Source organism: Anabrus simplex, chromosome 1 (assembly GCF_040414725.1).
Source record: "Anabrus simplex isolate iqAnaSimp1 chromosome 1, ASM4041472v1, whole genome shotgun sequence".
Lineage (NCBI taxonomy): Eukaryota > Metazoa > Arthropoda > Insecta > Orthoptera > Tettigoniidae > Anabrus > Anabrus simplex.
Window position 1 is genome coordinate 1,194,513,051 of NC_090265.1, and position 23,567 is coordinate 1,194,536,617.

At 38.1% G+C, this 23,567-nt stretch overlaps 1 protein-coding gene across 3 annotated transcripts in view; it reads right to left on the reverse strand.

Annotated features, from left to right (window-relative positions):
• The window catches only part of LOC136877429 (sodium-coupled monocarboxylate transporter 2), a 426,077-nt gene that overhangs the window by 33,835 nt on the left and 368,675 nt on the right, over positions 1-23,567 (reverse strand). For all 3 annotated transcript variants that reach the window (XM_067151480.2, XM_067151461.2, XM_067151471.2), the window contains one exon: positions 800-1,035. In XM_067151480.2, coding sequence (XP_067007581.1) covers positions 800-1,035 — 236 coding nt within the window. The remainder of the gene's footprint in view (positions 1-799; positions 1,036-23,567) is intronic.

A 23,567-nucleotide genomic window follows, 5' to 3' on the forward strand; every position in this document is an offset into this window, starting at 1 on the left:
AGATTGTACTTGTCCTTTTGAGGTTTCATGTTTGTCCTCTCTCCTCTTTCTGTTGCTTGTTCTTCTCTGACTGACCTGTCATTGTTTTTATCCTATAATGTGTGCAATTTCATGTTCCACTTTTTTTATGTATGACTTGGAATCAAAACGTTGCCATGTTAAAGGGATGTTACTACCAAGACAAGTTCAAATGGCAATATCTAAATATCCAACCTATTTTTCCAATTTTCTAATTTTTATTTTTATTTGTTGTCCATAGAACTTAACAGTTGTCAGACAACATTGTGCTATATCGTATATACAATAAAAACATATATTCTAATTTATATTCAATGAAAGACACACGTTCTTATTTTACAGCTCATTTATGGAATATAGGCACATTAAGAAATGTTTTAATGATGATTTTAAAACTTACCATTCAAACTTTTGATATGCTTAAACAGTTTTATAGAGTAACGTACCCTTCACATGTGGGTTAATGACCTTTTAAGAGTTTGTGTATAGAAGAAAGTGTCATAATATTATTAGTTATGAAAAAATGTTTGCACTCACTTTGAATTGGAATGCAAAAATGATCCTTAGAGATTTCTTTTGTAGAACAAAAGAGTCATTCAAAATATTAATTTGGCACACACCCCAGACATCAATTACATAGCTCAAGTAAGGATATATTACTCCATAGTACACTTTCAGAAATACATTTTTATCTACAATTTTTTACAATGCATTCTATCCTAGATAATAAAATATTTCAGATGTTAATTTCTTACAAACTTAATTATATGAACATACTTACTCAGGAGCTTGAGTTACGATGACTTCTGGATCAGATGATGTACTGTTTAGAGAATAAAGTGGTTCATCAAATTCTATGAAGGGTTGATCAGGGGGACCAAGATTACTGTATGAATCATTGGTACAATTTGCTGTTGATAAAGGAAGAAGAATAATAGGTCCCTTATCAACCATAAGACCTCCAAAGGTGATCCAGAGAGTTACTATATGGCTGACAATCATTCCCCACGCTGCTCCCTGGAATATAACGTTATTAGAGTGATGTTGAAAATAACAACAAAAACAAGAACAAGAACAACAACAACAACAACAACAACAATAATAATAATAATAATAAAGACCATCCTCTTTACAAATCATTGTTATATAAAATTGTTCCTCCTAACTTGTAAGTTTTTTGTTATGACGGCATTTTCTTATCTGTCTAAACTAATTTATGAGTAAACAAATTTATAAACTACATGAAAAAGAAAACATGCATGAATTCTATGCTAGACTGGAGAGAATTGAGGAATTCTTTATGTTAAATTCAAAATTTCAAGTATTTATGGATTTAAACAGAATTTCATTAATGTGTATACAATGCTACAGCGTTACAAAGTTTGGACTGGGAAGACTTGGGAGAAAGGAGATGAGCTGCTCGACTAAGTGGTATGTTCTGAGCTGTCAGTGGAGAGATGGCGTGGAAAGATATTAGTAGACAAATAAGTTTGAGTGGCGTCTTTAAAAGTAGGAAAGATCTTAATACAAAGATAAAGTTGGAATTCAAGAGGACAAATTGGGGCAAATATTCATTTATAGGAAGGGGAGTTAGGGATTGGAATAACTTACCAAGGGAGATTTTCATAAATTTCCAATTTCTTTGAAATCATTTAAGACAAGACTAGGAAAACAACAGATAGGGAATCTGCAACCTGGGCAACTGCCCTAAATGCAGATCAGTAGCGAATGATATTTTCGAGTGTGATTTGATAGAATCTGATGATCTTTCAACAATTTGACATGTCATTCTGTTTTGAATCAAGCTGCTTCATTTTCAGGTAGTTAACAAATTTGTTTTCAGATATTACTTTCAACAGACAGAAGAATCTAACAGTTGTAAATTAACAGAGTCAAAACTGAAAAGAAATGGCTTCAAATATGACAAATTCATTATAAAGGCCCTCCTGCCATTGCTCCTTCCTGTTCATACCAAGGCGTTATTCACACTCTGTAGAATATTTATTTTAAATGTATGCATCTACTTCTCCCTGGTGGCCTTATTAAACTTGGAACTGTCAACCTTTTCCTAGCCATTGTCGTAACTACAAAGGCGCACTCACGCGATGCTGTCAGTTGTGTGCGCACACACACACACACACACACACACACACACACACACACACACACACACACACACACACACACACACACACACACACACACACACACACACACACACACACACACACACACACACACACACACACACACACACACACACACACACACACACACACACACACACACACACACACACACACACACACACACACACACACACACACACACACACACACACACACACAGTAAACTGCCATCTTGAACAAAACACTGCTATGAAGGAGGAGAAGAAGACTGCAACATTCGCATGTCAACCAACTACCAACACAACATAAGTCCACATGCTTGACTAATGACTTTCACTAGCAACTCTCACTGACAACTCAACTCCAACTCCCAAGACTGCTTCTTTATTTACATTGCCTGGCCAGACTTCTAGAAAAGTATGACACAACATGTTTTCTTATAATTTCTAGAGTCCCAAATAACATATTTACAAATGAATCGAATGTTCTGTAACTCTCTAATGACAAAGATACATTGTTCTGGACTATTTCCCTGTGTTGCACAACATTACATTGGATTTGTACATCACATTTACAGGTAATAATAAATTATATACTATTATTTACGTGTTCTTACAATAAATAAACTCATTAATATACATACAGCAGACGTATTGTGACGTAACCTCACATGTTTTGTTACAACCACGATTTATACCAAATAAAGTCCATTCATAACTATGTAAATAATAATAATAATAATAATAATAATAATAATAATAATAATCAAGCTCTTGATAATCTCCCTTATTTCTTCAATGGTTGGTGGTGTGGAGTCTCGGTTTCTGGAAAGAGGCTCAGAGAATGTGAAGAGCCTAAAGAACTAAAGAACAACAAGGCCTCAGGTGAAGACAGTATAGTAGTGGAGATGTGGAAACATGCTGACGAACAATCCATACAAAGCATCCATCAGATCATAGAGGATATTTGGGCAATGGAGACCTTACCTGGCGAATGGATCTCAGCGGTGATCCATCCTCTACACAAGAAAGGTAGTAAGATAGACCTCGACAACTACAGAGGCATCTCTTTAATATCGGTTACGTACAAGATCTTTTCTAAAGCCCTGCAAACCAGAGTGGTCAGTCAACTGGATTCCCAATTAGGTGAATATCAGGCTGGTTTTCACACAAATAGATCTTGCACAGAGCAGACACAGAACCTCAAGACAATCCTGAGGTACAAGAATCGTGGCGGACACCAATGGGTAGTCATACTAGTGCACTTCCAGAAGGCATATGATTCAATAGATAGGCAGACCCTCTTCTCCACCTTATGGGAATTAGGCCTGGATGAGAAGACCACCAGACTAATCCAGGCTACGCTGAAGAACACCACCTCCAAAGTAAAGTTTAGAGGTGAGCTCTCAGAGAGTTTCTCTATCCAAACAGGAGTTAGACAAGGTGATGGAATTTCTTGCATTCTCTTTAATTGCGTTCTAGAGAAGATTATCAGGGAATGGACTGCCACATTACCTCCAGGAGGTGGACTGCAAATTGGCTACAAGAAAGATAATCTCAGTGTACCTTGCCTGGCCTTTGCCGACGACCTTACCTTATTAGCCAACAACATAGAAGAAGCTACTCACCAGCTACAGAGCCTCTATACCATAGCAGCTAAAACCGGCTTGAGGGTCAATATAAAGAAAACCGAGTTCATGACTAACATAAAGGGAGTCCCACCTACCATGCCACTGGAAAACACCACCATTCGTAAGGTTCCTGCAGTGAAGTACCTAGGGGAGTGGATTTCAGCAACCGAGAATGAGACATTAGCAATAGACACCAGATGCACCAAGTTGGAAAGGATCTACCATACCTGTAAGAGTATCTATACATCCAAGTGCCTCTCTAAGAACCTTAAACTCCAACTTTACAATTCAGTAGTAAGACCGTCCGTACTGTACACCTCTGAGTGTCTTCTGATGAACAGAAAAGGTCCACTGAGGAAGCTAGAGGTCAAGGAACGAAAAATACTAAGGAGGATTTTAGGACCAATAAGAGAAGGGGATGGTACTTATAGGATAAGGCACAACAAAGAGATCTATGACCATCAAGAAGACATAGTTACATCCACGAGGAAGAGGCGATTGACTTTCTATGGGCATTTGACTCGTATGAGTACTTACAGACTTACCAGCAAGATCTTTACCACTACAGGCAGAGGGAAAGCGTCCAAAAATAAATGGATCACCACAATAAAGTCCTACTTAGAACAGCTGGGGATTTCAGAACAAACCATACAGGATCGTGTATTATTCTGGCAGTTAACCTTTCAAGGTGTCTTTCCAGAGTCTCTCACCAGCAGACAGAGTACAGGCACCACCCGACCGAAGTGGACTGAGGAAAGGAAACAAGCACACAGCCAGAAGATGAAAGCTTTCTGGGCAAAGAAAAAACAGAATTTCCATACAAGGAGTCGAAACGAGCCCCGTGGTCCTCAGTAGGCCCAAACGACAAGAAGAAGAAGAATAATAATCAAGCTCGATATTTTCATTATTTACCCATGGGTTAGAGAATTGTTTCCAAGTTACACTAATGCATTACACTTGCATTACCATAAGCAGTGGGAAACTACAGCTGTAATTAACTCCCAGGAATGTGCAGCTCTCTCTGTATGAATGATTTACTGTTGATTGCTTCCTCCCAGGTAAAATATTCCGGAGGTAAAATAGTCTCCAATTCAGATCACTGGGTGGGGACTACGCGAGAGGGGACAATCATCAGGAAGATGGATTCCGACATTCTACGAGTCTGAGTGTGGAATGTTAGAATTTTGAATCATTGTGGTAGGTTAGAAAATCTGAAAAGGTAAATGGATGAACTAAAGTTAGATGTAGTTGGTATAAGTGAAGTACTTTGGCAGGAAAAGCAGAATTTTTGGTCAGATGATTACACAATTATCAACACAAAATCTAAGGGGGAAAATGCAGGAGTTGGTTTAATAATGAATAAGAATATAGGGCAATGGGTAAGCTACTACAATCAGCATATTGAAAGGATTACAGTTGTCAAGATAGACAGAAGCCAATGCCCACCACATTAGTGCAGGTCTACTAGTTCAGCAGATGATGAAATTGAAAGCATACATGAAGAGATAGAAGATTTAGTACAATATGTAAAAGGTGATGAGAATATAAATTTGATGGGAGACTGGAACACTGTGCTAGGCCAAGGAAGAGAAGGTAATGCTGTAGGAGAATTTGGACTGGGAGAAAGGAATGGAAGAGAAGTTGGCTGGTTGAACTCTGCACTGATCATAATTTAGCCCCCCCTCCCTGATACTTGGTTCAGACACCACAAATGATGACTGTATACATGGACATGACCTGGAGACACTGGAAGGTATCAGACTTCATTATGATTAGGCAAAGATTCAGAAACCAGGTGTTAGATTGCAAGACTTTCCCAGGAACAGACATAGACTCTGACCACAACTTGTTGGTCATGAAATTCCATCTGAAGTTGGAGAAATTGAAGAAAGGAAGGAATGCAAGGAGATGGAATCTAGACAAGCTGAAAGAAAAGAGTGGGGATTGTTTCAAGAAACATACTGCACAAGGACTAAATGAAAAGGCTGAAGAAAAAACAATAGAAGAAGAATGGACAGTCATGAAGAATGAGATCAGTAGGGCTGTTGAAGAAAGGTTAGGAAGAAAGGAAAGATCATCGAAGAATCAAAGAATAACTTGGGAGATACTAAACCTGATTGACTAATGACAAAAATACAAGAATGAAAAAAAAAATAGGAAGGGCAGAAAAGGATAGAAGTGATTAAAAGAAGTGCAGGACAGTTAAGGAAGAATTGCTGAAAGAGAAGTGAAAGGTTGTTGAAGGTTGTATGGTCCTAGCAATGGTAGATGCTGCATACAGGAAAATCAAGGAAACCTTTGGAAAAAGGAAATCTAGGTGTATGAATATTAAGAGTTCAGATGAAAAACCACTTCTAGGGAAAGAAGAAAAGGCAGAAAGGGAGGAACATATCCAACAGCTGTATCAAGGTAAAGCAGTAGATGATATTGTTCTGGAAGAAGAAGAGGCTGTTTATGCTGATGAAATGGAAGACCCAATTTTGGGAGAACAAGGTACCTGGAATTTATGACATCCTCACAATTAATGACTGTCTTAAGAAAAACCAGCATGGCGAGGTTGTTTCATTTAGAATGTAAGATGTATGATGCAGGAGAAGGGCCATCTGATTTTCAGCAGAATTTTGTTATACCTATTTCCAAGAAAGTAAGTGCTAACAAATGTGAAAACTACTTCACATTAGTTTAGTATCTCATGCGTGCAAAATTTTAACACACATTATTTACAGAAGAATGAAAAACCGAGTTGGGAGAAGATCAATTTAGCTTCAGAAGAAATGTAGGAACATGTGAAGCAATCCTGTCTTTACGTCTGATCTCAGATGACCAAATTAAGAAGGATATAACCACATACATGGCATTTGTAGATCTACAAAAGGCATTCAATAATGTTGATTTGACCAAGCCATTTGAGACTATGAAGGTGATCAGGATCAGATACTGGGAAAGAAGAATTGAGGGCTTTTAAAAAGAAGTAGCAATCTAGAAAGGAATGAGGTAAGGATGCAGTTTGTCCCCCCCCCCCCTCTTCATTGTTTATATAGAACAGGCAGTAAAGAAAATCTAAACCATGAGATTTAACGATGATACTGTTATTTTATTCAAATCTGCAGAAGATCTGGAGAAATTCTTGAATGGTATGGACAGAGTCTTGGAGAAGGAGTAGTTGATACTAAATAAGTCCAAAACTAAAGTAATTGAATGTAGTCTAATGAAGTCAGGTGATGCAGGAAATATTAGATTAGGTAATGTAGTCTTAAAGGAAGTAGATGAATATTGTTACATGGATAGTAAAATAACTAACATTGGCAGAAGTAAGGAAAACATAATATGCAGACTTGCACAAGCAAGGAAGACCTTTCTTAAGAAAAGAAATTTGTTCATTTTGAACACTGATATAGGAATTAGAAAGGTGTTTTTGAAGATTTTTGTCTTGAGACTGGCATGGTATGGAAGTGAAACATGGGCAATAACTAGCTCAGAAAGAAAGAGTGTAGAGGAATCTGAAATGTGGTGTTACAGAAGAATGCTGAAGGTGAGATGGGTAGATCTAATCATGAATGAAGAAATAGTGCATCGAATTGGTGAGAAGAAATTTGGCTAAATTTGACCAGAAGAAGAGATAGAATGATAAGACAAATCTTAAGATACCCCAAAAAAACACCTGTTCAGTTGGTTTATGAGGGAAGTATAGGTGGTAAGAACAGTAGGGGAAGACCTAGGTATGAGTATGACAACCAGATTAGAGTAGATGTAGGATGTAGTAGTTACAAAGAAATGAAAAGTTCAGCAAAGGATCGAGTTGCATGGAAGCGGCATCAAACCAGTCTATGGACCGATGACTTAACGACAACAATACAAACATGAGAATTATTCATTCTCTATATATTCTATTATCTACGAGTCATTTATTTGGCGATTGATGCTATACTGGACTTTTCTTCCATCTGGTGATGGTGGTGGCATGTACATGTTGTCCTGCAGTGAGCATCGAGTGTACCACTGTTTGCTGGGAGTGAAGCACCATGAACTAATGGTACGTCATTGTCAGTGAGGTGTGTGGAGCCATGGTCTCACTCCTACACATCAAGACGCCTCAAGAAAAGAGAGTAGGCCACCTTAAGGCTACCCTTCTTAACAGTCGCTGATTGCCAGTATTTTTTGCCTATTATGTTCAAACTGATCATAACTGGAGGGATAGTTTGTTGCTGGATTGTAAGCTGTTCTTTGCTTCATCTTTTGGAACATTCTATGCAAATATATTGCTTCTAATACCCTGAATACTACAAGCAAGAATTATTACTCATGTGCAACAACCAGTTTCACGTGTGATTCTAGCGCCAACGCATACATCCTCATCTGCATAAATGCTTCAACATTTTTTAAAAAACAATTTATATTGCAATATAGGAAGAAGATAAAAACCTTGAAAGATGTATTAATATTTATACTAATTAATTTTCCGATTTTGTAAGGTGTACCTTTTTCTTTCTTCTATCAGTGGACACTAATTTTTCATTATTACTTTAGAGTGCGTGTGTTTCACTTTTATTTAAAATTTCTTCAAGGGAGTGCTCAGCTGTTAATTATTTAAAGGTTTAATTGAGATGTTCATAAATACATTTGAGCTCAAAGTCTAGTCAGTTACGAAGCTCAAATCATTGTTGCTTTCCTTTCTCATTATTACATCACTTTTCCATGGCCCCCTTATCTGATTTGTTAGCAGTGGGCTTTATCTTATTTCTTTAAATCTTGCTGTTGTCGTTAGTAAAGTCTGTACCTTTCACAGGAATGGGTATGTTCTTTGACAGCTCACTATTGTCAATTATGTGTGTTGTGTAACTTAAGGCAGTGTTACATAACGATGTGTTAATGATTAGTTTTCTGTGGTGTTTCATGTTGGATTTATTGCACTTTATCTCCTAACAATTCAAATCTCCTTTATTTCATTTTGGTGATGTGTTTTGGATGGTTCCAAATGGTTTGGCATGATTCCAGCTTCACAGTGTCTGGAGTTTTGGACCATCAACTTTCTGAACCCAACTGGATTTCTATGAAAATTAAACTGGGTTTTCATTCTAAAGCTGTAATTCAATGTAACTTAACCCGGGAATGCCAGAGTTTTCAATTTTTGATTTTTAAATTTTGTTTAATATTCCCAGCATTCACATACTATAGAACACTTAAAAGTCATTTTTCTAAAAGTTGGATGATTGGTTTCTAAATGAGGGCATGGTACCATACGGTACCACACGGCGCTTGACATACCTTTTGGGTGAAACATAGAAATTGTTACCTCCTTAGAATACCATGCAATTTAATGCTTAATATTGTTACAGAAAATTGCTTACAAATTACTCAGTATAAATTAAAGAAAAAACTGTGTTTATAGGTTCATTTGTGACATCTCTTTGGGAATTCTGAAAAATAACATTAGCTCAGACGTGTCATATCTTTAGGAAATTAATGATACTACTATAGACTTCAGTTTTCATTAACCTATTCCCACTTTTCACTAGTTTGGACTGGCAAAAAGTAGTTTACACAGGTGCCCACACCACACTGGACGTGTTCTGCATGGCTGCGCAGCGCCGGCATTGGTTTGTTGCAGCGGTATAGAGATGTTGGTCATTGAATCTCAAAGTGTCAGATACTCTAAAAAGAAAAGAAGTGTGAACAACTGTATTTATTTCTCTTTAAAATACCACCAAGATATATATATATATATATATATATAGTATTAAATATCTTGCACCTTCCTAGTTCTGATGGTGACATTTGCACATAGCCACTGAGAAGTAAAGTGATGACGAACACTTTCATTTCTTCGGGGGTTACTTTAGGATCTTCTTCATATTTAAAAAGCGCATACTTGCTGGCTTCAGAGCACAAGAAATTCACAATTTCATCATCAAAATTAACCTCAAAAATATTTCAGTCAGCATCATATTTCGAAAAGTGGAACATTTCGCACTAGGGAAATGGATTGTTGTAGGAACTAGTTATCTGCCATACAGACAGCTGGTGGACGAGGTGATGATTTCCCTCTTTTCGTGGACTATTAATCATTATCGGACATGGATTTTCTACTCCCGTGCGGAATTTACTGGCTCAGCAGTACTTCAGCCGTTGGAATTCACCTCTCGTAAGGTTATCTGTGAGACCCCCTTCATTTTCCTCAGCCGGATCTTCATCAGATAATACATTACATTCCCGTGGTTCAATGTACAGTATATGGCTTCAGCACCAGTATCCTCTTCTTCAATAACATGTAGAACCTTGGCTTTATAGCAGAGAGGTTCCAGAAAACTCTGGGCCTCCTTTCATTGGATAATCAAATAAATGTACAAAATTTCTCATTGGCCAACATCTGTTGATAACTTTTGAACATAAAAAACAACCAATAATCAAATCAGTTTAGGAAACCTTGATACACAGAATCATTTTAAAAATTAATAGTTCATCCCTTTTCATGAAGCTGTTGAACTGGTCAGTGCTGATATGCTGAGAGATCCATTACTGTATTTTCTAGGCCTCAACCATGTTATTGAGTCCAGGATAAAACCCTCATGTGTATTCTTACTACATATGAATCGACAAAGACAATGGTCTTTCTGTAGGTATAATATTCCTAGTCAAACCAGGGCTTACTTCTCCACAGAGTCTAAGAAGGAACTTTCAGAGAGATCCAGTGATTCATCAATGCCACTGTTCTCTATGACAAACATTATTGCATCCCTTTTCATGAAGCTGTTGAGCTGGTCAGTGCTGATATGCTGAGAGATCCATTACTATTCATTCTTCAAGAAAATACAGTACCTCAGAAGCCTAAGGTTATCTAACTTTTAAGTTAAATCTAATATTTTAAACATTTCTTGTAACATATGAAGGTGCAGGCATGAATGGGTGGATATAGAAGAGTCAGAAGATTAAAATTTCAAAATTGGAGCTATATTTCTTCCTTATATCTTTTTGGTTTCTTTTCAAAAGTTAGACTTTACAATTCAGGTACAAAAATTTAGCTCATAAACTAGGGTAACAATTTTAGAAAATCAGAACAATCAACTAATAATGAATTAGCAACCTTGAGCTTGAAGCTCCCAATTGCAAGCACTATTGCTCCTTTCCACATACAGTCAATGAGATGGATCTCCCAATTTCTTTTACATCAATAGGAAGAGCATCTTTGCTCTACAAGTTTACACTTTCCAGGCCTATCAAAGGCACAACCTACATTTAACAAAATTAAACAGTACTCACTGTCTTAACTGCTCAACAGTCTGATATCCTTAACATGAAATGAATGAAATAGAGTTTAACAGGGGTAACAAGTACCCATTCTACATGGCCTTTGGTAAAAACAAAAGGTTAAAGTTACTGGCCGAAAATCTAAATGGTCAGGAGGCGAACACTTGTGCTCCTTGAAATTTACCAGAAATGCTGAAAACCCTATTTGGGCTTGTGGCCCAACATTAGAGGCTAAGCGTATACTACGGAGGTGACTAGGTGGAGAGAACTATTTAAGTTACAGAAATTACTAGATAGATTTTAAAGGTTACAAAATCATAGTCACCTCAAGATCAAGTTGAGAGGGAATACTATTCATTCTTCAAGAATTCTTGGCCTTGATGGTGAAGAAAATCTGCATTGGTATGCATTTCCTTATGAGGGACCAGATGTATTTCTGCTGTGTAATCATTTCTATTCCCCTGTAAAACACTAGCTCTATTACATTCGAGCCATTGTGACAGATTTATGTTGGAATAGTTTACCAGTTTGAAGCTCTCTTCATAGAGAGTGCTGAAGACTGGTAGTGCCTTCTTGTTGCACTTATCCCTTCAGTATTTGAAGTCATCAGCTAGTATAATTGGTATGCTCACATGTTGAAACGCTGGCAGAATGTTTCCTATGGCAGTCTTTGCTATGCCAGATGGATTGTGTCGAAAAATTGTAAGTCCATCTTGACACTACTCTGCTGTGTGATAAGAGTATTAGTTCATTCCTACTAACTTCACACAAGAAAGACAAAGTCTTGAGAGGCATGATAATGTTCTAGCAATGTTCTAGGAAGTTTCCTACACGCCACGGTGTGCGTATTGGTCGTTGCATACTCAGACTTCAGGGTTCGCTATCTGGTGGTGGTCTGGTTTCTCTTGGAGAGAGGCTGCCTTTATATACAGCTGCAGCAGTGACATAGCCGCTGACTCACGAGCTGAGCTATCATCAGCTCGATCTGGCTGGTGTGGTCTGGAAAGAATCTGTGCGGCGCGGGGAGCATTCAAACAGACGCCACACACATACATTATGCGAAAGCATTTGATGGAGTCGTCTTGTTGGAGAAAGTTTCCGACATCTTAGGCAAAGGGAACCTGCTAATGCAATTATTGGAGAACATACTAAATTTCAATTGCCTTACAGTCAGTGACAGGGTAGCCTTATCCAGACCAGTAACTCAGATAAATGGCATCTTTCAGGGAGACCCACTTAGCCCCAGGTTATTTAACCTGCTTACTTATGGTGTTATTGAAGAGATAGCCAAAGAAATGACAATGCTCCTGAATGAATGCTGATTAGAAGCAAACAAATTCTTCAGGAGGAAACTAACCAAACTGTGCAGTTGGTCACAGAAAAATGGTCTTTAAACAAATGTGGGGAAATCAATTCATTTTCCTTCCCATTCATTGTTAAAATATTGTTCCAAATTGGGTTTTGTTCTCTGATCTAACACTTGCATGAACATCAGCATTACCATCATACTGCGCAACTGTAGTCAGAGACTTGTCAATTCCATTTCCATTTTAAAATTTCCATTCGAGGCTTGTATTTCAGTTGAAAGCAAGTACAAATTTACTCAACTGTTGACCTGCTAACGCACCTGAGGATTTTCTTTTGGGGTTTATTCCCTTAGCATTTGAAGATCCCTTTTCCCCACAAGGCAGTGGTTTCCTCTTCTAATTTTCCACAGAGAGGATGGGTTGCCTCATCCACCACTTATATGCAGAATATGTGATGAGTAATGCCTAAGTAGATGAAACAGAAACTGGAGCTAAAATTAGTGGGAGAAATATAACTAATCTTAGATATGCTGAGACACCACCCTGACAGCAGAAAGTGAAGAAATAAAGTATCTCCTAATGAAGGTGAAGGAAGAAAGTGAAAAGGCTGGACTAAGGTTAAATGTCAAGAAAACAAAGATCATGGCCAACTAAACCTATCACCTCCTGGCATATAAATGGTGAAATAATGGAGGTTGTTCCTAGTTTCATCTACTTAGGCCCCAAAATAACTGCTGATGGAGATTGCAGCCATGAAATTAGAAGACGCTTGCTCCTTGGGAGGAAGGCAATGGCCAACCTTGACAACATTTTCAAGAGTAGAGACGTAACTTTAAGAACTAAGATTCATATAGTGAAGGCTGTGGTCTTCCCTGTAGCAATGTATGGAAACGAGACCTGGACAGTAAGAAAGGCTGAACGTCGAAGAATAGACACATTTGAACTATGGTGTTGGAGAAAACTCCTTAGATTTCTGTGGACTGCAAAGAAATTTAATAAGTCCGTATTACAGGAAATTAACCCAGGCTGTTCTCTGGAAGGTCAAATATTCAGAAAAAAACTAAAGTACTTCGGTCATATTATGAGCAACCATGATTCACTAGAAAATACCTTAATTCTGGAGAAGACTGATGGTAACAGGAAAAGAGGGCAACAACAGATGAGGTGAATTGATGGCATCAAGGAAGCCATGGCTCTCAATTTAGAAAGACTTTGGAAAATAGTACATGACAGAAAGAAATGGCGCACTTTGGTCTATGGGATCACGGAGAGTCGGAAGTGACTAAACAATTAACAACAACAACAAATTGTGAAACTCTAACCACCACTCCAGTCTGTTTCAACAGCCGTTCGAAAGCTTTAGCTTTGCATGAAGAAAGAGTGATTGGTCTGTAAGAAACAGCTTCATTTGGATCTTGACCTGGTTTTAAAATTGGGACGATAATCTGAGTCATCCAGTCATCTGGAAAACTGTTTTCGTTCCAAATATATGTGAAAAGTAACAGCAATATTTCCTTCGCATTGCAAGATAAGTTAAAATGTATTCAATAATGTATATAGTCATATCCAGGTGCAGAGTTAGCAGTAGTTTTTATAACTTGTTCTAATTCATGTAATGTGAAGGGTGATGTAAAAATATCTTGCGTAGGTAGGGAAAGTTCCAACTGTGGACGCTGTTTTTGGGCAAGTGAGGTCATAGATGGAGCAATAAGGTCTGAAAACTCTTCTGTCCAACATTTAAGTGCTTTAGGGGTTGGCAGTTTTTCCTTCATTTTGTTAACTATCGACCATATTTGCGATAGGGGTATATCCTTGGTCAATTTTTCACAATAAGATCTCCAATTTTTCTCCTTTACCCTTTTCAGAAAGTGTTTGACTGCCGCATCTATATATTTTTTTTTTGCTAGTTGCTTTACGTCGCACCGACACAGATAGGTCTTATGGCGACGATGGGACAGGGAAGGGCTAGGAGTGGGAAGGAAGCGGCTGTGGCCTTAATTAAGGTACAGCCCCAGCATTTGCCTGGTGCAAAAATGGGAAACCACGGAAAACCATTTTCAGGGCTGCCGATAGTGGGGTTCGAACCTACTATCTCCCGAATACTGGATTCTGGCCGCACTTAAGCGACTGCAGCTATCGAGCTCGGTCATCTATATTCTTATAGTTGAGGAAATTTTCCATTGTAGTTGCTCATTTTAACTTGCTGAGGGCCTGATTTCTCTTCGCTATCTGTCGACTGCATTCCACCATGAAGCAGGGAATCTTTTGAGATGTTGGTTTGTTTTCGTTCAGGAATTGATATGGCGGCAGATATTGCAGGTAGTTTTATAGGAAACATACAGCAATCATTGGTACAGTAGGTAGTAAATTCTTTTTACTTAGCGAACGGCATTTCCCGACATTGTAGTTTTCTGTTCTGGTTGTGTATCGAAATATACCAGCCAGCTTTTTCCGTGGTAACTATATATGTGTGTGAAGTCTTATTCATGCTGCTGCAATCTATGATTATTGTATAGAACTTCTAACAAAGTCACAGTCTTCTAGACGTGTTTCAACTTTGTTTTACATGAAAATAAAGAATAAGGAGTTGTTTACATTAGTCGGCTGTGAAAATGGTGGTACGCAGACAGCATAGTGGTACTTCATCTGATACAGCTAGATTTTTGGATGAAATTGACAATAGGATAATGAATTATCTGTTATGGACAGTGAGTTTGATGCTTCTGAGGGTGATAATGACAGTTCTGGCAAAGTGGTTGTAGTTTAAAGAGAGATTAAAGTAATGCAAATGGCAGTGAATCAGATAAAGGTTGGAGAGTTTATTGCCCAGCTGACCCAGACTTTGTAAAGAAACTACACACTTTGATTAGCAGTTTTTCACCTTCCACAGCTAAGAAACTTCTACTCCCATTGAATTTGTGAGCGATGTTTTATGGAAGAATTGTTACAAAAATCATTGACGAGACTAACTGCTATGCCAGAGAAAAAATATAAAAAACTCCATTGAGGGAGAAGAGCATCCGGGCTGCTTTGACTGATTTGCCACTCACAGAAATTAAGGCTTTTCTTGGTACGTAGGTGGTTTGAAAAGTTCTTGGAATGTACTAGAATTAAGTATCTTACCTTGGTGGAATTGCTTTTATTTTTCAACATAATCTCCCTGTAGAGATCCCATCTAGAAAATGAGATTCCTCCAGGCCTGCAAAATACCTCTCTAATTCAGCTGTCAGTTCTTCCCTTGTAGAAAATCTCTGTCCACCGAGGAAAATTTTCAGCTTGGGGAATAGATGAAAGTCTAATGGTGCCAAATCAGGTGAATAAGGTGGATGTGGCAACAATTCGTATCCCAGTTCATGAAGTTTTGCCATGGCAATAACACTTGTGTGCGGCGGAGCATTGTCCTGATGAAAGATGACCTTTTTCCTTGCCAAACCAGGCCTTGTTTCGTGTATCTTTTCCTGCAGTTGGTCTAGGAGGTTTGCATAGTATTGCCCCGTAATTGTTTGGCCAGTAGGAAGATAATCTATCAGCAGAATGCCTTTTGCATCCCGGAAAACTGAGGCCATGACCTTTCCGGCCGAACACACTGCCTTTGCTTTCTTTGGTGGTGGTGAATTAGCATGTTTCCACTGCTTTGACTGCTGTTTTGTCTCTGGGGTATAGTAGTGGACCCAAGTTTCATCTGTAGTCACAAACCGGCGCAAAAAATCTTGTTGGTTGCACTGAAAACGGGCCAGATTTTGTTCGGACATTTCCAATCTGGTGCGTTTATTGTCCAATGTCAAGAGCCGTGGCACCCATCTTGCGGATAATTTTTTCATACCCAATTCTTCAGTTAAAATATAATATACCCATTCAGAAGACATCCCTACAGCTTCAGCAATCTCCCGTACTTTCAGTCGACGATCCTCCATGACCATTTTATGCACTCTTGCGATAAATTCTGGGGTCGTAACACTTTTTGGTCGTCCACTACATGGATTATCATCCAAGCTCTCCCGACCAAATTTAAACTTGCTGGTCCACTTGGCAACAGTTGGAAATGAAGGAGCAGAGTCCCCCAGTGTGTTCTGAAAGTCGGCATGAATTTCCTTTGCTTTCATACCTTTCTTTACAAAGTATTTAATCACTGCTCGAATCTCAGTTTTTTCCATTGTCACAAATCATTACTCGGGAACAACAACAAAGAGTCATCACTACCACACTTCTGCAGCTAGAGCACTGACATGCCACGTGTTCACTTACCAAGGATGTGTGATTATTGCGCAGGAACCTCGTTGTTCTAGCACTGACATCTAGCGGTAATTCCGAGAACTTTTCAAACCATCCTCGTACAATACTCAACATGGGCATGGAACATAAATCATACATGAAGGATTATTTTGCAGAAGATGGTGTAGACAAATATTCATTTTTTGAAGAAGTTTTCCAGGGACTGTTTTCTAACAATCTTTTGGATGCTTCATGTGTGCCCTCCTAGTCCTGCTTCAACTAGAACCAGGGGGACAAATTACATAATGTAGTTGACTGTTTGGAAGAGAAGTTTAGAGAGTATTATGTTCCAAAGCATAATATTTCAGTAGAAGAAAGCACAATAAGCTTCAAAAGATGCATCATTTTTAAGTGTTATAATACGTAAAAACCCACTAATGGGGCCTGCGCATATTTGTAGCTGCAGACTCAAAGACAAGAGTTTTTATGCTCTATCATTCCGTACTACGGTTCTCCCACAACAAATGTACTCATCATCATCATCATCATCATCATCATCATCATCATCATCATCATCATTTTTTCCAGTTTCAGTTCTCCAGGTGTGATGTACAAGAGTGGGCCTTTCCTTCCTGTCAAAGTATAGTTTCTGTTCCACTATGTCCTCCCACTTGACATTCCTCTTGCTGACCTCCAGATTTCACTGTCTCTATCCATAAATTTGTTCACCTCCCTATTAGCCTCTCCCCTTTCACTTCTCTGTTAAAGTAATTCCACGGTGTTCTTGTTGTGTCTATCCTCATAACATGTCCAAACCATTGTTGGCTCTATGGCTAAATGGTTAGTGTGTTGGACTTTGATCACAGGAGTCTCTGGTTCAATTCCTGGAAGGGTCTGGAATTTTAACCTAATTGGTTAATTCCATTGGCATGGGGGCTGGGTGTGTGTGTTGTCTTCATCATAATTTTGTTTTTATCATGACGCATGGGTCGCCTTCAGGCATCAAATCAAAAGACCTGCATCTGGCGAGCCGAACTTGTCCTCTGACACTCCTGGCACTACAAGCCATATGCCATTACATTTATTTTTTCCCAAACCATCACAGCCTGTGCCTTCCTAAAAAGCTTGGTAACAGGTATTTTGATGCCAGCCGCCTTCTTGTTTGCTTCATTTCTAATCTAACATATCCAAATCATCCATCATAACAAGAATTGTTCTTCAGTTCTGCTAACAAATGCTTCAGAGTATGAGTGGTACATCTACACCAATAGATACTATACCAGTTGTGATCTGGCAGAGGAACTGCTGAAATTAGGGTTACTCATAATGGGAACAGTGAACACCAAAAGAAAAGGGTTGTCAATTTAAATGAAGCCTCTATGGCTTTGAAGAAGTTAAAGCAGCATGATGATGTGATATCTAAAAAAGAAGATAAATGGTTGATCTTTCATGGAAGGACAAAAGGATTATGTCAGTGTTGAGTATATGGCAAAACAGCAATATGCAGCAATACACATCTAAAAGTAGGAAAGAGTTTATCCTAATCCACACCTTGAAACTATTCAAGATTATGTTGAGCATATGCGAGGAGTAGAGATCTCTGACCTCTACTCATCAACATATATTTTTGGGAGGAAATGTTACAAATGGTGGCACAAACTTTTCTTCTGGTTGCTGGATGCCTGTGTGGTAAAAAGCTTCTTACTGTTGCACCCTGGTGGGGTGTCAGCTGCGCCATTCAATTAGAATTATATATTAAGGAATATATTTCATATTCACTAAGCAAGAATATCTTACATTTGTACATTGTGGGCCTACCAACCAGTTGGTAAGGTGTTGTGACACCCACACAGACTTCTGTCTCCACAAGGATTACTGTTTCAGAAGGAAACAGTGGCCAGCAAAATTAGTATTCCCAGAAATATTGCCAAGTTGGAAAGAGAACGGAAGGGCTATTTCCAAACCCAACCGGGAAATATGTTGCCCAGGGCTAGCCGATCTACTGAACGAAGGGAGCACGTCACACAAGATTCTTGGAAATGACATCATGGAAAATCCAAGGCTGGAGACTGGTTTGAAGCTTGCAGTTGGTAGAAATAAGAATTAGATGACATTTCAAACTCCCGCTTAGCTATGGGCCAATAGTAAAATTTGCCGGGGAGAAGCAGCGAAGCCAACATTGTATTATACGGAGGGGTATAAAGAGTAACTTCACTGATTAAATTTATAAAGGAAAACTGATTATATATTTGTAATCAGGAAAATTTTAGAAACATGACCAAATATTAAAAGTTATTAATTAATGAAGATTTACTGTCATGATTCTTAGAAATTAGTGACACTATTCGCTGATTGGTTGAAGGCAAGGGATGCAACAAATAGTGCCAAATTGCCCGCCGAGTATACAGGAGCGAAAATCTTACATATTATAATTATCAGCGATCGAAACGAGTTGAGATTTGACATAGAGGCAAGAATCATATAATCACATATAGTCAAGTGGGGAAATTGGAACTGCTCACTCTAACATGACCTCTCGGGAAATCAGAGAGGGGATGAGACTCACATAAATACCCATTCAGGCAACTGTTAAGACACTTGTAAAAATTTGGTTCAGCAACCACGATATCAGTGCGTGTAACAGACACACTTGTAAAAGTTTGTTAGAGCGGTCACTACAGTATTTTTTTTGCTAGTGGCTTTACGTCGCACTGACACAGATAGGTATTATGGCAATGGTGGGATATGAAAGGCCTAGGAGTTGGAAGGAAGTGGCCGTGGCCTTAATTAAGGTACAGCCCCATCATTTGCCTGGTGTGAAAATGGGAAACCACGGAAAACCATCTTCAGGGCTGCCAACAGTGGGATTTGAACCCACTATCTCCTGGATGCAAGCTCACAGCTGCACGCCCCTCACCGCATGGCCAACTCGCCCGGTTCTACGGACTTTTAGGGTAGTGATCCAGTATGTGTAAAGACACTTTCTAAGAGTTCGTCGAGCAGTAACTATGTTCAAATACGTATAAAACACTCTGTGAAAGTAAAATTTATTGTGTTAGGAGTGAGGAAAGACAATTCTGGAACCATGAAGTTTCGCCTGTAGACTTTCAGACACGGGAGATACCTGGTCGGTTGTGCAGACGTTGACATTACTAAAGTGCCGCGTTCGGACAACGAGTGCGTGCCAGGCCGATAAGGTGATCGCGATATATCACCGGTTCCTAAAGTGCCGGGAGGAACGAAGATTGAATGTGTAAATTAAGCGGGTCATATAGAAGGCCAGAAGTGTAAACTGTTATATAAAATTGTTCTGAGTGTAAATTGTCAAAATGTTAACTCGTTGCGGACCGGGGACGGCGTAAGATGTTTAAGCTTGCTCCTACGTTGCGGGCCGTGGACGGCGTAAGACGTAAGCAGTTTTAGCGGGAATATCTCAGAACTTCCTCGCGCGTACTTCAGATTCCAATGCAGTGCGTGTCGTTCTTACCGAGTGTAGTATAATGGCTTATAAAACAAAGATTCTTATGGAAGATTAATTATTAGATATTGGTGATGAACTTACTCCTTAAATGGACTCAGTGAAAGTGAGAGTGACAAGGAAATTCCGATTCCCGAATCCAATAGGCCTATAAAGGAAAGTGAAGTGCCTGATACATATCATCCTAGTTATTGTCCACCTGTTCCATCGTTTAGAGAGAATTCAGGTATAAACATTCAAACAGAAAATGAGCAGGATATTTTGAGTTAGGTGAGTATTTTCATGAATGACGAATTTTATCAGTATGTGCGTGAGCAGACCAATCTATACGCGAGTCAAGTGATAGGCGTGGCGCCCCGGCCTTTCACAAAGAATTCGTTCATTCAGTCGTGGAAACCGATTATTCCAAAATCTGATATAAAAATGTACTGGACCGAAGACCCTGTTTTTCATACCCCGATATTCTCTAAAACAATGTTCCGAATACGCTTCCTTCATATTCTTTCCATTCTTCACTACAGTGACAGTAATCATTATGCCAAAAGTACAGATAGGCTGTATAAAATTAGACGTATTTTGGAACCTGTGACACCAGATATCACACCCTAAATATTTACTAGAGGTTAGCACAAAGTATCATGTTTCTAACATTTATAGTTCAGGAGTAATGGTAAATTTTATTAAGTAATGCACGTTAAGAGGGCCAGGCATGAAAATGGCTGGTCCAGGCATTCAAGTGTCCCGCTCAGAAGCAGGTACTGAACGTGTTAATGTTTAATAAGTGAAAAAAAATGTGTGAAATTCAAAAAGCACTGGATTACTACTTCAAGCTAACATGAAAGCTACCAGGATGCAGGGCTAAGCCGAAAAGGGCCATGAGGCTCTTCGTCCGGCATAGCGAACAACAGGCCGAGATGAGTTATCATTTAATATGGTAACTTGAGTGTCACGCAAGCTGCTTCACGCCTTGTATAATTCAGATAGACAGATAAAGAGACAAATTAATATGTAAATAATTATATCAAGCACTCATAATCTTCTTGATTATTTTAGTAAAGTAAATTGATTTTGTTTTGTTCAAGTACTTGAAGTGTTCATGACTGATTGTATAGGAGCATGTTTTCACTTAAAGATAAATTGAGATTCATATTAGAATTGCTCCAGAGTTGTTTGTCAGACTTAGATCATTTTCTCGTAAATTTTGTAGATGTTAAGGCATGTTGTACAATTATCCAGAGGTAGAGGGTTGCCAGAGAACTTCAATATTGTGGGACAAGATTGATGTCCGATTGTTTTGAATGTAAATAGCAATGATTATGTGTGCCACGATGTTTTACCAATGGACAGCAATAATAATAATAATCATTAGAAGTATCGGAGTGATAAATGGACACGGGTTATGTCTAAATGAATGTTTAATAATAATAATAATAATAATAATAATATTTTGTGAATAAGACATGTGCCTGGTTTTACAAAATGATTGCAAGCTAAAGTAATTTAAATGTGGAAATAACATGTGGCACGTGGAAGCCTTTAATTTGAGTAGTAAATTTCATTTTTATATTAATTGTTGATTTAACATTTTTGACTCCATAATAATCAAAATAATTTGTTTAGAAGTGATAGAGGCACTTGTATATGATGGTCACACTATGTTGAAAGCCCAGAGTGGGTTAAGCCCATTTTTTATTTGGAAGACCCGCGGGACAAAAATCAGGCATGAGATAAATTTGAGTTGTACTGATGATGATAAAATAGATGAATCCCCAGGCCTACATCGATGTTATATGCCGATTCCGGTGTTATGAGTGGCAGAAGAGTCCACGTACTGAGGATTAATAAATAAAATTTTTTGAAGAGTTCCAGTGGAATAAATGGACTTCAAATGAGAAGGAAGGAATAATTTAGCACTCGCAGGGACTGGATGGAGATTCCCAGCTGCGAGTTTCATGAGATTTGAAAGTTGTCTTGGGAGAACATGATGTCCCCATAAATTAATGACAGTACGAAATGAAGTAAGGTTGCAGTTCGAATACCGTTATTGTGTCCCAACCAATGTGGAATTGGATCTTGGTTGTTCATATGGGATTTAACAGATGTATGACTAAATTATAAAGATTGGAACTTAAAATTAATAATAATAATAATAATAATAATAATAATAATAATAATAATAATAATAATAATACTCCAAGTAAATCAGAATTAACTGATCACTTAGTGCCCAAATAGGATTGGAACCGTGAAGGTTATGGATTAATAATAATGGTTAACTTCTGTGAAAGAATTGATGATAATTTATTATAATAATAATTTGAAGAAGCATAAGAACAACTTACAATATTTTTTCTGAGAATAATAATAATGGTGAAATATTAAATTAATATATTACATTGACGATGATTAAGTGTTACAATAATGATGATCTCCACTAGTAATAATAATAATAATAATAATAATAATAATAATAATAATAATAATAATAATAATAATAATAATAATAATAATAATAATAATAATAATAATAATAATAAGAAGAAGAAGAAGAAGAAGAAGAAGAAGAAGAAGAAGAAACTTTTATTATGGATTATTTCAGATAATATGTTGAAAGTGAATAGGGAAGTCAGCTGGTGAAATGACTTCATTATGTCAAGATGATGTAAATAGTAAGCTAAGTTTATGATGATAAATGTGATTGCAAATCCCTACATCTGGACATTTAGGTTAGAGTCCCTTTGTCATTTTCTTTTGGCTAACAGTAGCATATCTTGGGTACAAATCCGGGATGGTATTGCATAATCCTGGGTTGGTCTCATCTTGGGAAATGTGAAGGCGACAACATAGTGTATGTGCTCATGCTCACATTTCCAACAGGTGAAAGCGACGACAGATGTGCTCGCGCTCACATTTCCAACTGGTATGGGTCTCGACTACATGTTGTTCTGGTATCATCACGAGGGCAATGGTTTTAATCCTCGGCAATCAACGGTTCAACCACCCAAGTGGATGGGTGGTCTACAGTGTCAAATTTATTTATGTAACATTTCAGGAATGATTTACCAAAAAAGGGGCAAATAAGGATTAACAAATTTTGTGTATGTTCCAATTTATCTTTAAATAAAATGCTCCTTAAGCATGTGCAAGGAAACAGTTCCAAGTTCTTGTTCTTGTAGAATAGTAAACCCTTAGCAACCATTTAAAATATCCTTCTCATTTCCTAGGACGGAGCCTCCCATTTTTTCCTTGATCTGTTTTGATGTATGTTTGTTTTTATAATGAGGCTTAAAGTTAATAATTTGAGTGCCCCTTTCAACCCTGTAGTACTAATTATGTATGTTCAGTCTTCGGCCATAAGGCTGGTTGGATCCTCAACAGCTCTGTCATCAGCTGTCATAGATGGCCTAGGCATCACTGAAGGGGCGTTTTCCGTTGCTTTCCTCACCGAGCCAGAAGTTGCTATTACATATCAGTCTGCCAAGCCCACTGAAATGCATGCACCAACTGACCCAATGAGCAACATTTTCACACCATTCATAGCAGGGACT